A 17,330-nucleotide genomic window follows, 5' to 3' on the forward strand; every position below is an offset into this window, starting at 1 on the left:
GCCCCGCTGCCCGGGTAGCCGCGATTCCGCGTGCCCCCGTCACGGCGCAGCCCGTGCCCCGGGGTTCCGTCCCCGCGGGGCTGTTGGACCTTAGGGAGCCGCCGGGTCTCGGTGACGAGCGGTGACAAGGCAGCCCAGCGCCGGCGAGGAGGGCGCGAGGAGCGGAGCAACCCCTAGATGCTCCTTGGTTCCTCTGGAACAGGCTGCTCCGGGTGCACGGGTACACAGCATCCTCTCCCATGCATTTTGAAGCTTATTTGTTCCTTTCCATCACTTTACTGTCACTGGTAAAGTCTTCTTGACCAAACGTTTTGCTCAGTGTGACCTGGAAGTCCATTCAGAACATGCAAATTAATCTTTGGGTATTAATGATGCCCACATTCTTAATACTGCAAAGTCAAAGAAAACTCATTGCCTTTGAAGCAGAGATGCTGAGAGTCCTTTAGGTACTTTCATAAAAAACAAGGAAAGGTTTTCCACATTCTGAATAGCTTATGCAGATTGAAAACTTGTCCATACACCAGGTAGGTTTCTTATTAAACACCTTTAATGTAATAAGTATCTGTAAGAAATACACAAAGTGTGTTCGTCACTGCTACATATGTGCTACTCATGGCTTGCAGCTTCCTAAGTGGTTTTCTGTCTGACATTCAGTAAACAGGCACACAAATGGACCCGATATCCTTCAAAGTCCACAAAACCCAGATAATTATGAGCATCGCAGCCCGTGGGTGGGAGCCTGGTTTTCCTGTCACTCCTGCTTCCTATTTCTCTGCCCTGACACTGCTTGTAGCAAAGAGTTAATTGCTGAAGTTGATAAAAGGCAGCAGCAATCCCGGGGCTTTTAACTTGTCACTCTGGCCCCTCTGTCGCGTTTGGGGGAGCTTTGCTCTCTGCAGGCGGGATGAGGGAGGAGAGGGACCCTCCGGGGCCATTCCTGACACTCCGTGTTTCAGTCTCCGTGCAAGGCTGCTCCCCCTCGCCCCGAGATAGGGGGTCCTTATTTAGAAGTGTCAGCTTGCAAGACAGCTCTTATCTCCCAGATGAACCTGCTGGGAGCCGGCGCTCACTTACAAAGACTTCCAGAGCCTTCTGTATCTGTGCAAACGGTCTGTCTAAGTCAACTGTTTAAAAAACTCATTAGTAGCACCTCTGTTCTTTAAATTGGCCACGGCGTATGTTTAACTCGGCTGTGACAGACAAAACCAAAGGCTCAGCAAAGAAGGGCTCTTAAGTTCTGAGGAGTTTATTTAACAAAGAGTTGTGTTGCGAGAGGCCGTTCAAAGAAATACGGGGATAGTCTGTGACCTTTGCGTTCGGCAAGGCAGCCTGTGGTGGGATGGCAGAGCGGATGCCTTGTTAATGATTTAATGCGAGCTCTGTGTTTTGGAGGATGGCAGTGGACACCACGGGGAATTTGCGGTTTGTTTTTTAGCAATGTGGATAAATCATCTGCATTGAACCCTAGGATATTTCATGGAACTGTGACAAAGTCCCTGCCCTATTTTTTTTTTCTCTCCTCTGGCTATGAGACGTCATTTCTAAAGCTCGTAAGTCAGACCATCTGTGCCCTTTTTAGTTAGGAAACACTAGTAATCAAATAATGCTATTAATGGAAAACAAATATCAGACAAAGCCTTTTCAACCTTCAGAGTTTTAAATGTTCCGTTGTGTTTTCAAAATGCAGTCTGTTCGAAAGACATTGCCATTGCAGAGACCACCTGGCAGCAGATTCTGTAGACAGGGCTGCAGTTTGCAAGACAAGGCATCGAGGAGGAATAAAAATAGGAAATCTCGCTATGTTTTTTCTTCAGAGCCTTGGGGAATAGAAATAATCACGGCACAAATGCCAGGGCGCAGCTGAATCTCGGTATGAGCGCCTGAGCACTCGGCTCAGCCGGCACCGGGTCTGAAGGGGAAATCTCTTTGTGGTTGTTGGTGTCCTTTACGAGCACAGGGAGGCAATGCGCCTTCATCAACCCCACGGCTCTCTCCGCGACTGTGATTGTTGCAGGCTTCAAGCATGAGGAAGAGCACAATTATCCTCAGAGCTGTTTGTTTTTCCCCCCGTGATTGCCTTATTTCAGTCCCAAATTTAATCCAGTGTAGAAAACTTTCCATGTTTTGTTAGACCCCAGAAATCAGCCGTGTTTTCTTGCTCGGGGATTTGCTGCTCTCTGTTTTGCAGTCTGTAGCTCAGAGCTGTAGCTGTATTTGTCCCTGAAGGTAACTACAGACAGTGAATGGATTAGAGCGTGATCTGCAGAGAGAACTTGAGGAGATTCTCTTCTGTGACCGCTTCCATCTCTCCTGCGTGCAGTGAGCAGGTTGGATGTGAATCCTCCCTTTCCCCCCACCTCAGCAACATGAAGTACCTCAGGTTTTGCAGAAGTGTCCCCTCCTTGGGGCTCACCGCATCCCCAGCAAAGCCAAGTCTTGCAAACCTAAACTGCTCTGAGCAGCTCAAGCCCAGTCCCGCTCTGCTCATTCTCAAGGCTCTTGCAGTATCTTCGATAGTTCCCCCGGTACCAGAATCTCTTAATCCAAACTGAATTTCTAATGTAAAAAGTGGAACAAAAGTATTTGTTTGACTAAATAAAGAGCCTTTAACAGTCAAGGTGGTTTTGTGGAGTCTCTGCGGACATGAAGGCACTTGGAATGGTTCCGTGTCTCAGAGTCAAATACTGCAGCTGAACTGATTTACCAACTTTAGTCACGAGAACTAGTGGGAACTGCTTGGCATTAAAGGTCTCTTCTAGTTTGTGCTCACCTGCAGACCTCAGGTCACTTTTCCTGTAACGTTTGCTCCCACGCAAAGCTGTCCATCGTAACCGGGATGTGCGGAACCTCGAGAGGAGGCTGTCGCGCCTGGATCCGTAAGCTCTGTCTCATTAAAACAAGTTCAGTGATCTCTTGGGGAGATGGTCTGTAGCGAGGCCCTTTGCGCTGTCTATGAATTGCTTTGAATCACCTAAAAATATTGACCATACGGCTCCAAACCCCCGGCTGCCAGAGAAAGGAGGTTTCTAGCTGCAGGGAAGGGAGCAGCTTCTTGCTGCTGGACGGGAGGTTTCAGACCTTCCTGCCAGGCTGCTCCGGGCAGCGGTGCTGCTTCCACCTGCGCACCGCCTGGTGCAGGTTCCTGTTCCTGTGCCACGCATAGGCCTTGTTCACCACCACCTTGTCGCTCTGCGCTTCGCCGCTCACCACGAAGAGGCCGGCGTGGGTGCCCCGCATGATGTTGTGAGCGCACGTGGCGTCGATGTCCAGCCACTGGCGGAGCCGCCCGGGGATCTCGGTGCGGAGCAGCGGGCCGTGCTTCAGCACCTCCACCTGCAAGGGGTCCAGGTCGAAGTCGGAGATGCTCGTGGTTGTGTTCTTCCTGAAGATCCTGATTTTCACCGCTTGGGGAAAAATAAAATTAAAAAAAAAAAAAAAAAAAAAGATGTGAGTTTTGTTAGTTTTGTTTACGTTTCTTAGGTCTTACCCACTTCAGCTGCCAAAACGCAACGTAGCAGGATGCTCTCTTGCTGTTCCTGTAAAGTGGTGACATCCATCTAAGTCCATGTAATTGCAGTAAATGCATAAAAGCTCTCATTTTGAGTGTTTCCAGCACTGAAAACTATTTTATTTTTGCTCCACTTCTCATGAGGATGGAGAAAGGGCACATCAGCATCAGTGATGGGCAGAAACTCCCTGCAGGAGGCAGCTATGCAAGCAAGTGGATGCATCTCAGTCCTGGCCCCATGCAAATTAATTTGCCTTTCTCAGAGCTGGGATTGCGGGAGATGACACGACTGGCAGCTGCCCAGGGCTTGAACTGTCTGCTCTCATGAAGGTTGTGTGCCTGAATTTGGAACAGTATCTTAAAAACTTCATGTCAGCCAGTTTAGGAGGTTTGGTGCTGCCACCTGCTCCAGATGGGCAAGGGAGGATCAATGCTGAAGCCTGAAGCAGCTCACATGGAGTTTGTCAGATGTTTCTATGCACATGGATTAAATATTGGTCAACACTTATGGAAAACCAGGTAACACTTGTGTTTAGCAGCTGCAGACTGACAACAAATGAGAGCCTAACAGAAATAAAGCAGGACTTTGCCCTTGGCACACCGTGTAGCTGAGCCCTCCTGCTGCTTTGCAGGTAAGTTGGAAACTGAAAATATAACTGAGAATAAAAAACAAGATTCTTCCAAGTCAATTTTTTTTATGGCAAAGCCATTTTCAGTGCATGCAGCTGTATGGATACTAGAGGGGAAGCCAACAACTAAGAAGAGACGGGAGCACTCACCAAAATCACTGGCGCAGAGGCTTTCCAGGATCTCCCGGGCGGTGCTGGCCTCCTCCAGTTCGCAGTCCTTGCAGCTGGCTCGGGGCACTGCTGCAACAGAAATCCGGCTGTAACAACCGTGTCGCGCTCCGCTGCGAAAGGTGTTGGGTGTTTGAGACCTGAGAGCGGCGACCTGCGGTGCTCAAGTGGAGCCTCCCCAGCGACTCGGGCTGCTGAGGCTGCCGGGATGGGAAATGCCAACCTTTCCATGCCCTGCTTAGGTTTGTGTGTGGTGTTTTGTTGTGTTTTGTGATCAGCACAGTGGCTTTCAGAGCCTCGAGATGCTGCGAGTAACTAGAGCATCCTCAGAAGGGCAATACCAGCTAGCTGCCCAGGGCAGCTTGTTGCTCCCAGGTTAGCTGGCACTTACATAAATGCTGATCTGGATGCTCAGCACCTGCTTTCCCTGGAGCAAAGCGTTGAGTAGCAGAAGTAGCATTTAGAGGCACTGGAGAATTTGCTGTCAAAAAAGTGCATTTAACAATATGACCCGTTAGGCAACAGTGGTGTCACCTAGGCAGTAAAAATAGTTGCACAGTATGACAACACCATAAGCAACGCTAACACCTCAGCTAATGCAGAGAGGAAGAGAAAATATTCAGGATGTTTTCTCTCAAACTGGAATCAAATTTATTTTGGTAGTCTTAAAGATTTTTTCTGTGCCAGACTGTAGAACAATAGAGGATGTTTTTAAGTGGAGCTCATGCCTCTTGCTGTTTTTTTTCCTACAGTATGAAAAGAAGATTTGAAAAATGGCTCTTTTTGTGTGCTTTGCAAGCCTTGGATGTAGCAGAAATGTGAAAAACGCTTCCTTAGCACTGGTGGTCGGACACTTTGCTGCCCAGGGACTGCGTGCTATTAACTCTGGCCCTGCAGCTGATTGCTGGTCCTATAACTAATGAACACAGGAGTTGAGGGGAACAAGCTTTAATCAATGTTACACTAATTCTCTAGCCTCAGGGGAGCTTTCCAGAGAGAACAAAGCTAAGATTTGTTTATATATATATATGTATATTAATATAACTTAACCCCCCAAATATTAGGCACACAAGGCATTGTGGCACAAGGCTCGTCTTTTCACCTGCCCGTATTACGTGGGGGGAAACGGATGAGAAAAACACCTTACTTCTCCTGCTGGAGGAGGTTTCCTCGGTGGAGACTGCGGAGATGCAGAGCTCGTGATCTGCAGGGAACTTGTTGCAGTGGAGGATTTCAGGCCACGGGTAGCCGTAACAGGCCATGACGGGCGCGCAGCTCCTCTTGACGGCTTCGCAAAGGCTGCGACACGGGTAGATGAGCCTGGGAGGGAACCAGCATTGCACTGAGTTTTCCTTAGAGCAGGCTGAGGACTGAGCCCTGCTCTCCTCCGGGGATGCAGCACTAGCAGCACCACGAGATATTTGATGTATTTTGAACACTCGAGTGCAGGAACCAAGCGATTTCTAAGGATGGCAGTGAGATGGGGGTCAGGCTTTTTGGTACAGGCTGCTCGCAGCCAGCAGCCCTTCCTCCACCCAGGGATTTTTCAGTATTCCTGCAATCAGTGGCTGCTGCCTAATTAGCTACCTGGTTCCCTGAACAGCCCTGTAGTTCAGTGCCTGTGCCATAAAAATGAGGGTTTGTCTAACTTTGAAAAAGATTTTTTCTAAGAAAGTTGGTAACATGAATACATTCATATAAAATACATTTTGATCTGATATACCAAAAAGGGGCACTGTGGTAATCTGGCAGGATCTCTGTTTCCCTTTCAGAAATGTTCATGTTTTGCTTTCAGAGAGCAGATCCCTGCTGAGTAATCCCATTTTCCCTCGCTGAGTGGGGCAGGGTGATGCCAAATAGCTGCAATGATCAGATTTCACACAATGTTTTTTTTTCTCAAGAGGCCAATGCAGTTCCACTGTTGGGAACTTTTCCTCGCTAGGGCTGAAATAACTTACAAAAAACATCTTACCTGTCCAAGCAGATCGGAGCAAAGAGGGAGCAGAGGAAAATCCTCGCATCGGGGTGACACTCCCGGGCCAGCAAGGGCAGCCAGCTGGAGGATTGCTGGATCACTTCGGGCATGGTCTCGTGCTCCAGCAGGTTGGGAATCCTCATCTCGGCGTAGCCGATGTCGTAGCACAGGGCCATGCTGCTGGGGATGGCCGTGCAGCTGGAGGACCTGCGCAGGTAGCTGGCGCCGGCGCCCGGGGAGCCCCCGAGCAGCAGCAGAACCAGCAACCAGGGGCTGCCCCAGCTCGGGCGGCGCGTGCGGCAGGCCGGGATCATGCGGCGGGCCGGGATCATGCTCGGAGTGAGCGAGCGGCAATGCGGGATCAGGCAGCGCACCCCGCACTGAGCCGCTCCTGCCTGGGGGAAGCCTTTTATAGCCTAGGAGCCCCCTCTCTGTCAGTCCATCCTCATTAAGTGCAGCCCTTTCAGAGCTCTCTTGGGGAAGACAATGCTCCAATTTTCGGTTGCCAGCGGCCCCGATTGTTTGGATTTTAGCAGGGGTTTGGCTTAGATCAGCAGGTGTGGAAATGAGGGCAGTTGGGGAGGGATGAATGACTTGGCCCATGTGTCTTGGGGCTCTTTCAGCTGAGATTGCATCTCAGTTTGACACCAGTGCTTCAACCCAGCCCCTTTCTCTTGCTCCAGGATTAGGCATTATTTCATAAACCCCAATGTTTTCCCCTCTTTTGTTTTTTGTAAAAGCAATCAAGTGTTGCTCAAAGTCAATTAGGAGGCATTTGTTTAGCTGGGTCTATTGTTGAGCAGGCAGAGAGATAGGATGGTCTCACAGCCAGAAGTTAACTGTTTCCGAGGGCTTTGGGTAGAGAGGAACTAATTTGCCACTGTGGTTGTTTGCACAGAAGATTGCCAGCATTTAATTGGAAAGCCTCTCACCTTGCAACCTGTGTGGAATAAAGCCCTTTCTGGCTAGCAAGACTGCCTGTTTCACTGGCATCCTCTTACAACAGCCCAAAAGAGAGATTGCACTTCATGTAATTAAGTTTCCCAAAGCTTTCATTATTTTAGCCCAGTTTGAGGAACTGGAAATACTGGGAGTGTTGCTTGTGGACAGTTAATTCTTAACTAGAGCTGTGCCATTAACTACAAACCGACCGGGGCAGTCGGAGCTCGGAAGCATCCTCTGTTAGAAGGACTGTGCCGCCTGCGACGGAAATTGCTCCTCGGATACAACCGGCTGCATTGTGTGGCCGCCGCTACCCACCAACATGGCATTTTCTACAGGGTCGTTGCTGTCTGTACTTAGCAAGAAGCCAACTGTTTATTGACAGTTGGAGTATTTAGAGCTGATTTAAGGTCATGGGAGTAATTCGCTTTTTTCCCCCCCTTTGTGGAATGCTACTGTGGTTGGATATAACATCTCCTTGGCACATACCTGCAGAAACAGAGGAAGCTGTGGTTTAAATAACAGGGCTTGCAGCCTAAGAACTTTTTCTGCCTTGTGCTAGGGGTTGCTTTCCCTCTTCTTCAATGGTCTAAACAGATGGTAAGGAGAAATCATCAGAACAGCAGCAGAAATCAGGCACAAAGATGTGTTCAACCTGCTGGGCCACAGCATAGCTGGACTGTGGCATGGGGCCTTGCCAGCGTTTTGCAAGTGCGCTTGCGTATCCAGTGCTTCCGTGCAGCTAGAAATCTCCTAGTCTCGTAATCCTTAGGGAATTCCTCTAAATTTCAGTGTGCTGGGATCACGGGTTTTTGCTTGATTGCTGCTGGTGTTGTGTTGCAGAGGACTGTGCTGCTGGTGAGCTACCTGGGCATGGAGCACGGCATCCAGAATGTTTCCTTTTGCATATTTTTAAGACCTTTTTTTTAATGAATGATCAAAGGGATGAGTGCGAATAAATTTGGAAGTTGTCTCCTTGCGGTCCGAGGTTCATAGCAGAGCAGAGTTTGTGCCAGGTTTCCCTGCAAACAAGGAAGCCTGAAGCCCTGGTCACTGCCACCATTCCCTGCTGTGAGGATTTCTTTTTCGTCCTGTAGAGCAGCAGTGCCCAGACCGTGATCCACATATAACCCTTTGAAGTGACAATACGCAGAGATTTGCACGTGTTTGTTCACTCCCTGGGCTATTGTGGAGACCTGCAAGGAAGTTTAAGGGTTTATCGTGACCTGTGGATCCAAGTGCTTAAGAACTCCTATTGTAAAAATGGCTGTCTCCATCAGCTAAGGTGTGTGGTGGTGGCTCTGTTTGATCTCTTCTGGGAGAAGGATGGATGTGCTTGAATATCTGAACTTTCTAAGTTTTCCTTTATTTTCTTTTAATTTGGAGTGCCCTGCCATTGGCAGGAGTTTCACTTGCCTTAGTCTCTGTCGCTGCTCTTGCCTCCACTGCAGAAATTCCAGATTTCCTGACAGAGGAGGAATGCAAGCTGATCGTCCATCTGGCACAGCTGAAGGGGCTGCAGAAGAGCCAGATCCTACCAACGGATGACTACGAGGAAGCCATGGAAATGATAGAAATCAGCCAGATGGACATTTTCAATCTGCTGGACCACAACCAGGATGGGCAGCTGCAGCTCAAAGAGGTAGAGTGCAGGGTGGCAGGCCTGGGTGTCCCCCTGGCTGTCCCCTCCTCTTGGGGACTCTGGGTTATTGCTGTGTTTGAGCAGGCCAGCCCCCAGTGTGTCCTGATAAGTGTTTGCTTCATTTTATGGTCCGAGTCTAGTGCTGGACTTCAGCGTGGAAGGGAAATTTCTGGGAAAATGTGCAGCACTTGTGATCCTGCTGGGCGGTAGCAAGAGTCCCTGCCAGGAAATGTGTGTTTCAAATATGCTGGGTAAAATGTTCCATATGCTGTGGATTTCTTTGTGCTAGGTGTCTTAGTGAAGTGAATTTGTAGTGCCAGAGGCAGCGTTTTGTGAAGCCCATGGCAGAAGTGCCTGCACCTTCCCACAGTGGACAGGATGTCAGCAAGGCCACCCATGTTAATGAGCCGGACAGCAGCACGTGGCAAAAGGGGCTTTTTTGAGCACCCTTGTTCTGCACAGCAGGGTGCATTGGGGTAAACCCTGGCCGTCCAAGGATTTACTTCTCAGGCTCCCATTTCATTATGTGGAGACACATACTATTGTGTGTGGCAGTATGGGGAACGGGCCAGCTTGGAGCCAGGCCTCCATCTCCGGAGGCAAGAGCCTACAAAGAGCATTTCTGCCTCCCTTTGGAGAGAGAGCATTTCCTTCCAAGGCCTTATCTCAGATAAGTAAAAACATTCGCTTTTGTAATCAAAACATTCACTTTTGCAATCAATCTGTAGTTTGACTTTCCCTTCAAGAGAAAGAGCTGAGCCCTCTCTGTCTAAGGACTAGTTAACTGGGTCCCAGCAGTCGATTGCTGTGGCCTAAGCTGGAAACAACAGCAGAGATCTTTGTGGATGTGGTTGCCAAATAATTCCCAGGCAAATCTTTCCGCGGAGACGTGCTGAAGTCTGCCTGGCCGCTGCTCCTCGGAGGAGACTCCGCCAGGCCTCACACGGGGAATCATTAGTGCTAGAAACCAGTGCCCAGGCTTGATGCAGTTCTCAATTCCAGGTGCTGACCCACACTCGCCTCGGGAATGGCAGGTGGATGACCCCCGAAAGCATCCGGGAGATGTACACTGCGGTGAAGGCCGATCCTGATGGGAACGGTAAGAGGAGCTCCGTAGGGATTGCTTTGTCCTCAGCGCACTGGATACCTCACACAGCACTGCAGGGACGAGCGGGAAGCACGTTCAGGCTCAGGCCTGTTTGTCTAGATATGTTCTTCAAAGCAAAATATTGCTGTTTTGGAGACTTCCACAGAAAAGTCACATAAACCTCCCACCCCTTCATCACCATCTCAGAGTCAGGTTAGTCTGCCTGCTTGTTGAGCGAGGTGGATCTTGCAGAAGCAGGACCAGAACATCCAGCCGTGCATTCACTGTCCCCTGCACGAGCCCATGTCAGGTCTGCTTTAATTTCTGCCCTGCCATAACAAGATATCCAAGGCACAATTCTGCTCCGTTGGCCTGCAAGGCCGTACCATCTCTCATGGTGCAGCTCTTGCTACCTGAGCTTAATGGTGCTTCTTTCACTCACCCCTCATTTTCAAGGAGACTTCTGCAGCAGACTGGGACAGCTCCTTTGAGCTTCACTGGCTGGGCAGGGAGGGCGGAATAGGTGGATGTGGAGACTTGCTGGTCGGCTTTGGGTGCTGCTCTCCCTCACCGGTGCAGCAGCAAGTGTGTGTCCCAAGCAGCCACTCCTGCTTTTCCTTCCGCTGGTCTCCCAAGGGCTCCTGCTGGCCTGGACATGCACTCTGACCTCTGCTGCTCTAATTAGAGTGTCCTCAATTAAGCGACTCATTTCATTTCCTAATCAAATTAAGTGAACACACAGGCTGTGCGCACACTCTTCCAATGGCCTGGCGTCAAGAGCTGCCCAAGAAGAGCGGCTTTGGTGTCAAAGCAGTACCCACGTGAATGCCTAAATATCCGGAGGGCACCCCATGCCTTGCTCCTCCGGCTTGATGGCATTCTTGGCAGGGACAGGAACAGATGACCGAGTTGTCAGTGGCTTTTTCCACCCTTCTGGACATTGACAAATGAAAAGTCCTGTTAAAATGCTCTTGGCAAGACCTTGCTTCCAGGGCGCTGCTTCCCTCCTTTGTTACTTTGGTTCGTGACACTGCGTGGCCAGGTCACAACCTGGATGTGGCAGCGCATCACCAAAGACCATGGGGAGCAAGGGGAAGTGGGGACAGGAAGATGAGGGCAGAGAGCTGCAATAATAACGGTGAGTAATTTGCTCATTGCTGCCAATACCTGGGGAAGTGTCCTGGGCTGACCCTGCTGACGGGTCCTTCCCCCGTGCTGCAAAGGGAGCTCTGTGCCCAGGACGCAGCCCTGGCCTCCCAGCAGCAGCATTTGCTGCCCCAGTGAGCTCCATTCACAGACCACGATGCTTCTGCCTGGGCACCGGCACTTTGTTCTTCCCCTTGGAAGTTAAATGTGTAAAATCCAATGTCTGGATGTGTTTCCGCTGCTTGCCTGCAGTCCTCTGCCTGCTCTGGGCTTGGGGACCTCATCCCCACTGACAGACCTCCTTTCTGCTCCAGAATGGGGAAAGAATAAACAGAGAAGATTTTTCTGAAGTTGGCAAAGGCCAAAATCCATCCCTTGCCAAGAACAGTTGAGTGCAAGCAAAAAATACCCACTTTAGTAGCAGCCACTTTTTACCTACCATTTTTGTGTTACTACTGTTCATGCCAGATCATGCTCATGTATTTTTCGCCTGTGTTGTTTTTATTTTTTAATGATACAAATGCAGACTCTCCTGCTTGTTGATTTGGGCTTTGGGAGGGATTTTTTAGAGTAACCCTAAAAATCTTGTAGAAAATGTGGACTAACTGTCCTAAATATTTAAGTAAGAAGCCCCTCTGTGGAGTCAGCATACACAGACTTTTAGCTATGACATTGCACGTGCTAGAAATGCAGCAGTTATTTCTCTTTTCTGGTGGATTATTTGGTGTTTTAGGGGCTTAAAAAAAATTACTTCCCAATTCTGAGTCTCCACTGCTGCTGACAGGTCATTTCTGCAGGTTGCTGCATGCCCTCCACTTGGCTGCAGGCATGGCTGGGATCTGCAACCTCGTGCATGGGGTGCAGCCCTTGGTGAGCTCCAGCCGTGGACACTTCATGGGGTTTGTTTGAAAAGGGCAATTCCTGCACTTTGTTTGGAAAAGGCAATTCCTGCACTTTGTTTGAAAAAGGCAATTCCTCGGCTGATGGCTCAGAGTTCAGGACATAAAGAACCATTCGCAGAGGGGAGCTGCCGGGGCCAGCCTGCTTCTGCTCTCTCCCTATAGGTGTGCTGAGCTTGGAGGAGTTCAAGCAGCTGAACATCCGTGATTTCCACAAATACATGGGGAGCCAGAAGGTGAAGATGAGTGACCTGGTGCGGAACAGCCAGCACACGTGGCTGTACCAGGGCGAGGGCGCCCACCAGGTCATGAGAGCCATTCGGCAAAGGTAGGGGCTGCGGCCAAGCGGCCGAGGGCAGCCGCAGGGGCCACCTGTGCTGGGGGATGTAGCGGGAGACTTGTTAATATTCACACTTCCTAATTGTGCAAAAGCCTTTGGAGTAGAAAGAGCACTGAGCACAGGCATGAAATGGGGAGAGCTGAGGTTCTCATTAGAACAAGAATTTGTATTGTCCTGAGGAAAGGGGGGAAAAAATCAAACCTTTCAACGTCTCCATTCACTTTTGGGAACAGCCTTATAAAACCAAGAAGACTTGGCATTATTTGACACAATTCATTCCAATTAGTAAATGAGCTTACTGAGAGAAACTGTTCATTTCCAATGCTGTCCGGGTGCCAGTAGTTACTGTCATTTGCTTTAGTTACTCATGCATTTCAGTGAAGTCTGTCTTAGCTGTTCAGACCTGACTTTTTAACAAGCACGATTTTATCTAAAGTAAGCTAAGTTAGCCTAATCCTCTGAGCACACACCTAGCGGGGCGCCTCACGGCAGCTGGGAGAGCCTCTCATCCTTCCCTTCGTGTTGCATTTGGTTATTGGGAAGAGCTGAAATGCGGCACCCGGGCCAAATCATTTAGCTGTGGTGAGTTTCAGATAATTGGCTGGGGACTCTCTCGTTCTTGTGGTGCTGCTCCTCGCCCAGGACATGGGTGGGTAAAAATCTGTCCCGAGGCTGGTGGCCACTCGTTGTTTTCAGCGCGCTCCAGAGGGAGAGCGGGGTCACATATTGCCTTGATTAGAGCAGAGACAGTGGGTGCCACCGGCCCCGTGCCAGCTAGCCCGGGCACACCAGCATCAGCATGTTGCCTTTACGCTCTTTGGTTTGGCGCTGCTCGAATGCCTCCGCGGAAGTGGAAACTTGGGGCAGAAGGAGGCTCTTAAAATCCTCCCTGTCCAATGCACTGCCCTGTTCCTGGATTCTCAGAGCTCTAAGTGTTCTTTGGCAGGTCTCGAGAGGTACCTGCTTGATGATCTCAGATGTAGCAGCGGAAAAATCCCAGAGCAGGAGGGCTCCGGTCTCCTTGATCACTTCCCATGGCCCTCTGCCCTGGGGGGAGGCTGTTGAAAAGGCCACAGGGAAAGGTGAGTTAGGTGACAAGAAAATTCCTAGAGCTAGTCTCTCCTTCACTCTCAGCAGAAGCCCTTTGCTTTGCTAACTGTCCCCGAGGTCTGTAGGTGGTGTGCAGGAGTCCAGAGAAGCAATGAGATGGCCCGTGAAGGCTCCAGGGACACACACAGAAGGGACCTTGCTGAGCAAGTCTTCCTGAGAGCAGTCCTGCTGGAGATGCACCCTTCGGTTTTGTTTTTTATTAACCTTGACGAGGAGTTTCTGAGCTGATGCTGATGCTCCAGCAGATCTGTAAGGAGCTAGTTACCTCCTGGCATGCTTGCTGCAGCCCGTCTGTCTGTCCGGTCTGTTGGGGAAGGGGGTTCTCTTTCTCTGGATCTGTCCGGCGCTCGGGGGTAGAGGCTGACGAGGGCGACCGAGCTTTCTCCTCACGTGTCCTGCTCTGCTCTTCCCCAGGGTAATGCGCCTGACTCGCTTGCCCCCGGAGATCGTGGAGCACAGTGAGCCCCTGCAGGTTGTGCGGTATGACCAAGGCGGGCACTACCATGCCCACATGGACAGCGGCCCCGTGTTCCCCGAGACTGCCTGCAGCCACACCAAGCTGGTCGCCAATGAAAGTGCCCCCTTTGAGACCTCGTGCCGGTAAGCGCTGCCCAGAGGCCTTGGGGGAAGGCCGGGGGCTTGTGCTGTAACTCTGGGCAGGGCTTTGCAGGGGTCAGTTTAAAAGAGATCTTTTTACAGACTTATTTGGAGCACGCTAACAGAGAGGTGTGGAGAGCTGGTTCACCTCACGTGGGGCTCAGGCTGCAAGCTCAGAAACCAGCACTGTAAATTGCTGGCTTACCAGCAAGTTAGAAGGGGGAAGTGGGTGAATCCAGAGTGTCTAGGAGTAAATGAGAAGAGCGGTGTGTGCTGGTTCTGCTCAGCTGCTGGGTTGTTCCCACCAGTAACCAGAACCGCACTGTCGTTGCAAGTAGAGATTTTCTTTGTTGTCCTTGTCTTGGCCTTGCAGAAAAGCAGATGTAAACTGTGTCTTGTGATGCTACGGGGGAACCACCATATGTGTGATGGAGGGACAGGGTGCGGGTGGCCGCTTCACGTCTGTTTTTCCAGTGCTGTTCCCTGATAGCTGCTCCACACTCTCTCTTGCAGCTACGTGACAGTGCTGTTCTACCTGAACAATGTGACTGGGGGAGGCGAGACAGTCTTTCCTATAGCTGATAACAGGACATATGAAGAAATGGTAAGTGCCCTACTTGTTACCCTGGGGATTTCACTGGTTCCCTCCTTGAATATCTGATTTCACTGTGGCTGCAGAAGGGCTCTGGCAAGTGAGGCCAGACAGCTAGAACCTCCTGTCTTCCCATCAGAGGCCAAGGGAGAAGGTGGGCGGCTCTGAAGACTGTAGTTTTCTCCACGTAGGGATATGTGAGGCAGCCTGTGGCCCTTGCTGCCATAATGCAGGTCCTACTTGCTGGTACCTGGGCAGGTTTCCTCAGGCTGTAAGTCTTTGCAAGTCTGTGGTGCTTCTGCCAAAGCTCTGTGGTGCCCAGTGCTGGCCTGGAGCTGATCCTGCCGAACATTCGGGCAGGTTGCAGGATGATGGCCAGCAGCGGAGGCAGCCCAGACCACGCACTTCATTCCAGACCCCCTAACCATCCCTTTTGTGTGTTCCCTGTCAGTCTCTGATCCAGAACGACATTGACCTGCGAGATACTCGGAAAAATTGCGATAAGGGCAATTTGCGAGTGAAACCTCAGCAAGGCACTGCTGTCTTCTGGTACAACTACCTGTCGGACGGAGAAGGTAATGTCGCGTTTCAGGACTCCGCTCGCCAGAGGGATGGGGCTGCTTGAGGTGACAGCTGCGCTATGGGTTTTGCTGTGGCTGGGTGCTCTGGAGCAGCACCAGGGGTGGTAGCTGCCTTTCAGGGGGAACTTTGGAGTCTATTTGTCACCAGCTGGGCAGGAGCTTCCTGGCTCTGAAAGGCCTTTGTCTACAGGCAGTAGGTCAGTGGCTCCTGATGGCTTTTGGGGACGGGACTAGTTAGCAAACAAAGACCGTGGCTGTTACCAGCCATCGCCAGCTGCCTCCCTTCCTGCTGTGTGAGCTGAAACTCCTGCTGGAACTTGGTCTGCAATTCAAAATGTTTCAGTGATGTGGTGTTGCCCGAAGGGGCGAGGAGGGGGGCACGCAAAGGCATGGCCATAAGCTCTGTGACACATGGAGGCTCGGCCTGCCCCGCGCGAGGCTCTGCTGGGCTTGGAGCTTGCTCCCCTTGTGTAGCTTAGCTGCAGCCTGGCGATGCGCTTGCAGTGGCTGGTTTTAATCACAAAGCTCAGTGCATTTCTTTTCCCTCATTCCTGACTTTCCGTCAGGCTGGGGGATAAAGTTGCCTCTTCCAGGCTGTTGATGAGTATGACTCCAGGGTCTTTCAGTGACAGATTTTGAGCACTGGTGGGAAGAAAGCAGAGTCTCCCACTTCCCTTGGGAGCAGCTTGTGTTTCTAGCTATGGAAAATCCACTGAGGAGATCACAAGGCTCGTGCTTGGGCAGTTGGATAGCAATGTCAGGACCATCATTGACCCACAAGGGCCCTGTTGTGGTATTTTTATGAGCAAATTTTTCCTAGATAGAAGAAGGCTGCTGACACAAGTCTGACACAGGGACAATCCATAGGACATCTATAAATAGAGGAGCAGCAGAAAGTGATGTCTAATACAGCCTTGAGGTTCTGCCTTCTCAGGAAGCCTCCTAGTGGCAGCACTTAAATCTTTCGTGCTGGCCACTGCTGTTGAGAAGAGTCCAGAGAGAAAAGAAACAGGAGCTGAGATACAGAGCATAACAGCCCCTTCTGCTGAGGGGAGATAAGGAGCAAGGGAGCACTCCTGGCCGCTGAGATTCAGCGGCCTTGAGGCAAAGGGATGCTGCCCCTTGCCACCCCGTGATGCTGCTTTGCACTTACAGGCTGGGTGGGGGAGCTGGACGACTTTGCCCTGCACGGAGGCTGCCTCGTCACCCAAGGGACTAAGTGGATCGCCAACAACTGGATCAACGTGGACCCCAACCGGTGGCGGCAGCTGCGCTTTGAGCAGGAGATGGCGCGTTACGCAGGGGCCGAGCCCGGCCCCCCGGGCGACTGGACGGTGGATAAGGCCTACAGCGGGGTGCACGTGGAGCTGTAGGGCCGGGGGCGGCGGGCCGAGCCCGTCCCCGCCCGCTCGGGCCGGTGGCGCGGGACGCGCACGTGGCTTTTTCCCGCGCTGGGCGGGGGGGCGGGGCCGCGGGCGCGCCAATAAAGCGTGGAGACACGTGCGGCCGCCTGCGCGTGCTGAGGGGGCGGGGCGCGGCGCGGCCAATGAGCGGCGAGCGCCTCATCAGCGCGCGCGGGCCGCGGCCAATGGGCGGCGAGCGGCCGCTCCGCGCGGCGGCGGCTGCCATGGAGTCGGTGGCGCTGGTGGCGCCGGTGACGGCGCTCGAGTTCGTGGGGGACCTGCTGCTGGCCGGTGAGCGGGGACGTGCGGGACCCGCTGGTGGCCGGGGAGCGGGGACACGGGAGACCTGCTGCCGCTGGGGAGCGGGGCGTGGGGGACGCGGTGGGGAGCGGGGAGCGGGGACACGCGAGACGTGCAGCCCGCTGGGGAGCGGGGACAAGCGAGACGTGCAGCCCGCTGGGGAGCGGGGACGTGGGGGGCCCGCTGCCGCTGGGGAGAGGGGGCGTGGAGGATGCGATGCCGGCCGGGGAGCGGGGCGGTGGGGACGCGCTGGTGGCCGGTGAGCGGGGGACGCGGTGCTAGCGGCGGCTCTGTCCCGGCAGGCACGGGCCCGGAGGTGGCGGCGTTCCGGCTGAGCGGCGGCGCGGCGGAGGCGGCGGGGCGGCGGAGCGTGCTGCGGGAGGCGAGCGTGCAGGGGCTGCGCGCGGAGCC

The 17,330-nt window shown here is 52.1% G+C and overlaps 3 protein-coding genes across 3 annotated transcripts in view; 2 read left to right on the forward strand and 1 right to left on the reverse strand.

Annotated features, from left to right (window-relative positions):
• Positions 1-3,072: 3,072 nt before the first annotated feature.
• Positions 3,073-6,612, reverse strand: LOC112958691 (secreted frizzled-related protein 5-like). Its single transcript, XM_026052609.1, has 4 exons — positions 6,278-6,612; positions 5,453-5,625; positions 4,288-4,377; positions 3,073-3,404 (listed from the first exon to the last, which is right to left on the reverse strand). Exons 1-4 carry the CDS (start codon positions 6,610-6,612, stop codon positions 3,073-3,075), a joined length of 930 nt encoding a protein of 309 aa, XP_025908394.1.
• Positions 6,613-8,678: 2,066 nt separating this feature from the next.
• P4HTM (prolyl 4-hydroxylase, transmembrane) lies at positions 8,679-16,717 on the forward strand. Its single transcript, XM_026052712.1, has 7 exons — positions 8,679-8,864; positions 9,867-9,963; positions 12,162-12,324; positions 13,861-14,046; positions 14,557-14,647; positions 15,087-15,210; positions 16,372-16,717. Exons 1-7 carry the CDS (start codon positions 8,784-8,786, stop codon positions 16,587-16,589), a joined length of 960 nt encoding a protein of 319 aa, XP_025908497.1. The 5' UTR covers positions 8,679-8,783; the 3' UTR covers positions 16,590-16,717.
• Positions 16,718-16,762: 45 nt separating this feature from the next.
• WDR6 (WD repeat domain 6) overlaps positions 16,763-17,330 on the forward strand; it is a 4,456-nt gene continuing 3,888 nt past the window's right edge. The window contains exon 1 of the mRNA XM_026052611.1: positions 16,763-16,910. Within this exon, the coding sequence (XP_025908396.1) occupies positions 16,763-16,910 (148 nt within the window). The remainder of the gene's footprint in view (positions 16,911-17,330) is intronic.

The sequence above is a fragment of the Nothoprocta perdicaria genome, unplaced genomic scaffold (genome assembly GCF_003342845.1).
Source record: "Nothoprocta perdicaria isolate Ctin4 unplaced genomic scaffold, notPer1 scaffold_9, whole genome shotgun sequence".
Taxonomy (NCBI): domain Eukaryota; kingdom Metazoa; phylum Chordata; class Aves; order Tinamiformes; family Tinamidae; genus Nothoprocta; species Nothoprocta perdicaria.

Bases quoted from the DNA above. Each gene is read 5' to 3' on its own strand.
- P4HTM (XM_026052712.1), top strand. From the start codon at position 8,784: ATGGAAATGATAGAAATCAGCCAGATGGACATTTTCAATCTGCTGGAC. The intron at 9,964-12,161 runs GTAAGAGGAGCT...CTCTCCCTATAG, and splicing joins GGCCGATCCTGATGGGAACG to GTGTGCTGAGCTTGGAGGAG. The intron at 15,211-16,371 runs GTAATGTCGCGT...TTGCACTTACAG, and splicing joins CTACCTGTCGGACGGAGAAG to GCTGGGTGGGGGAGCTGGAC.
- LOC112958691 (XM_026052609.1), bottom strand. From the start codon at position 6,612: ATGATCCCGGCCCGCCGCATGATCCCGGCCTGCCGCACGCGCCGCCCG. The intron at 5,626-6,277 runs GTAAGATGTTTT...GTTCCCTCCCAG, and splicing joins GCTCCGATCTGCTTGGACAG to GCTCATCTACCCGTGTCGCA. The intron at 3,405-4,287 runs GTGAGTGCTCCC...TTTTTCCCCAAG, and splicing joins CCTCTGCGCCAGTGATTTTG to CGGTGAAAATCAGGATCTTC.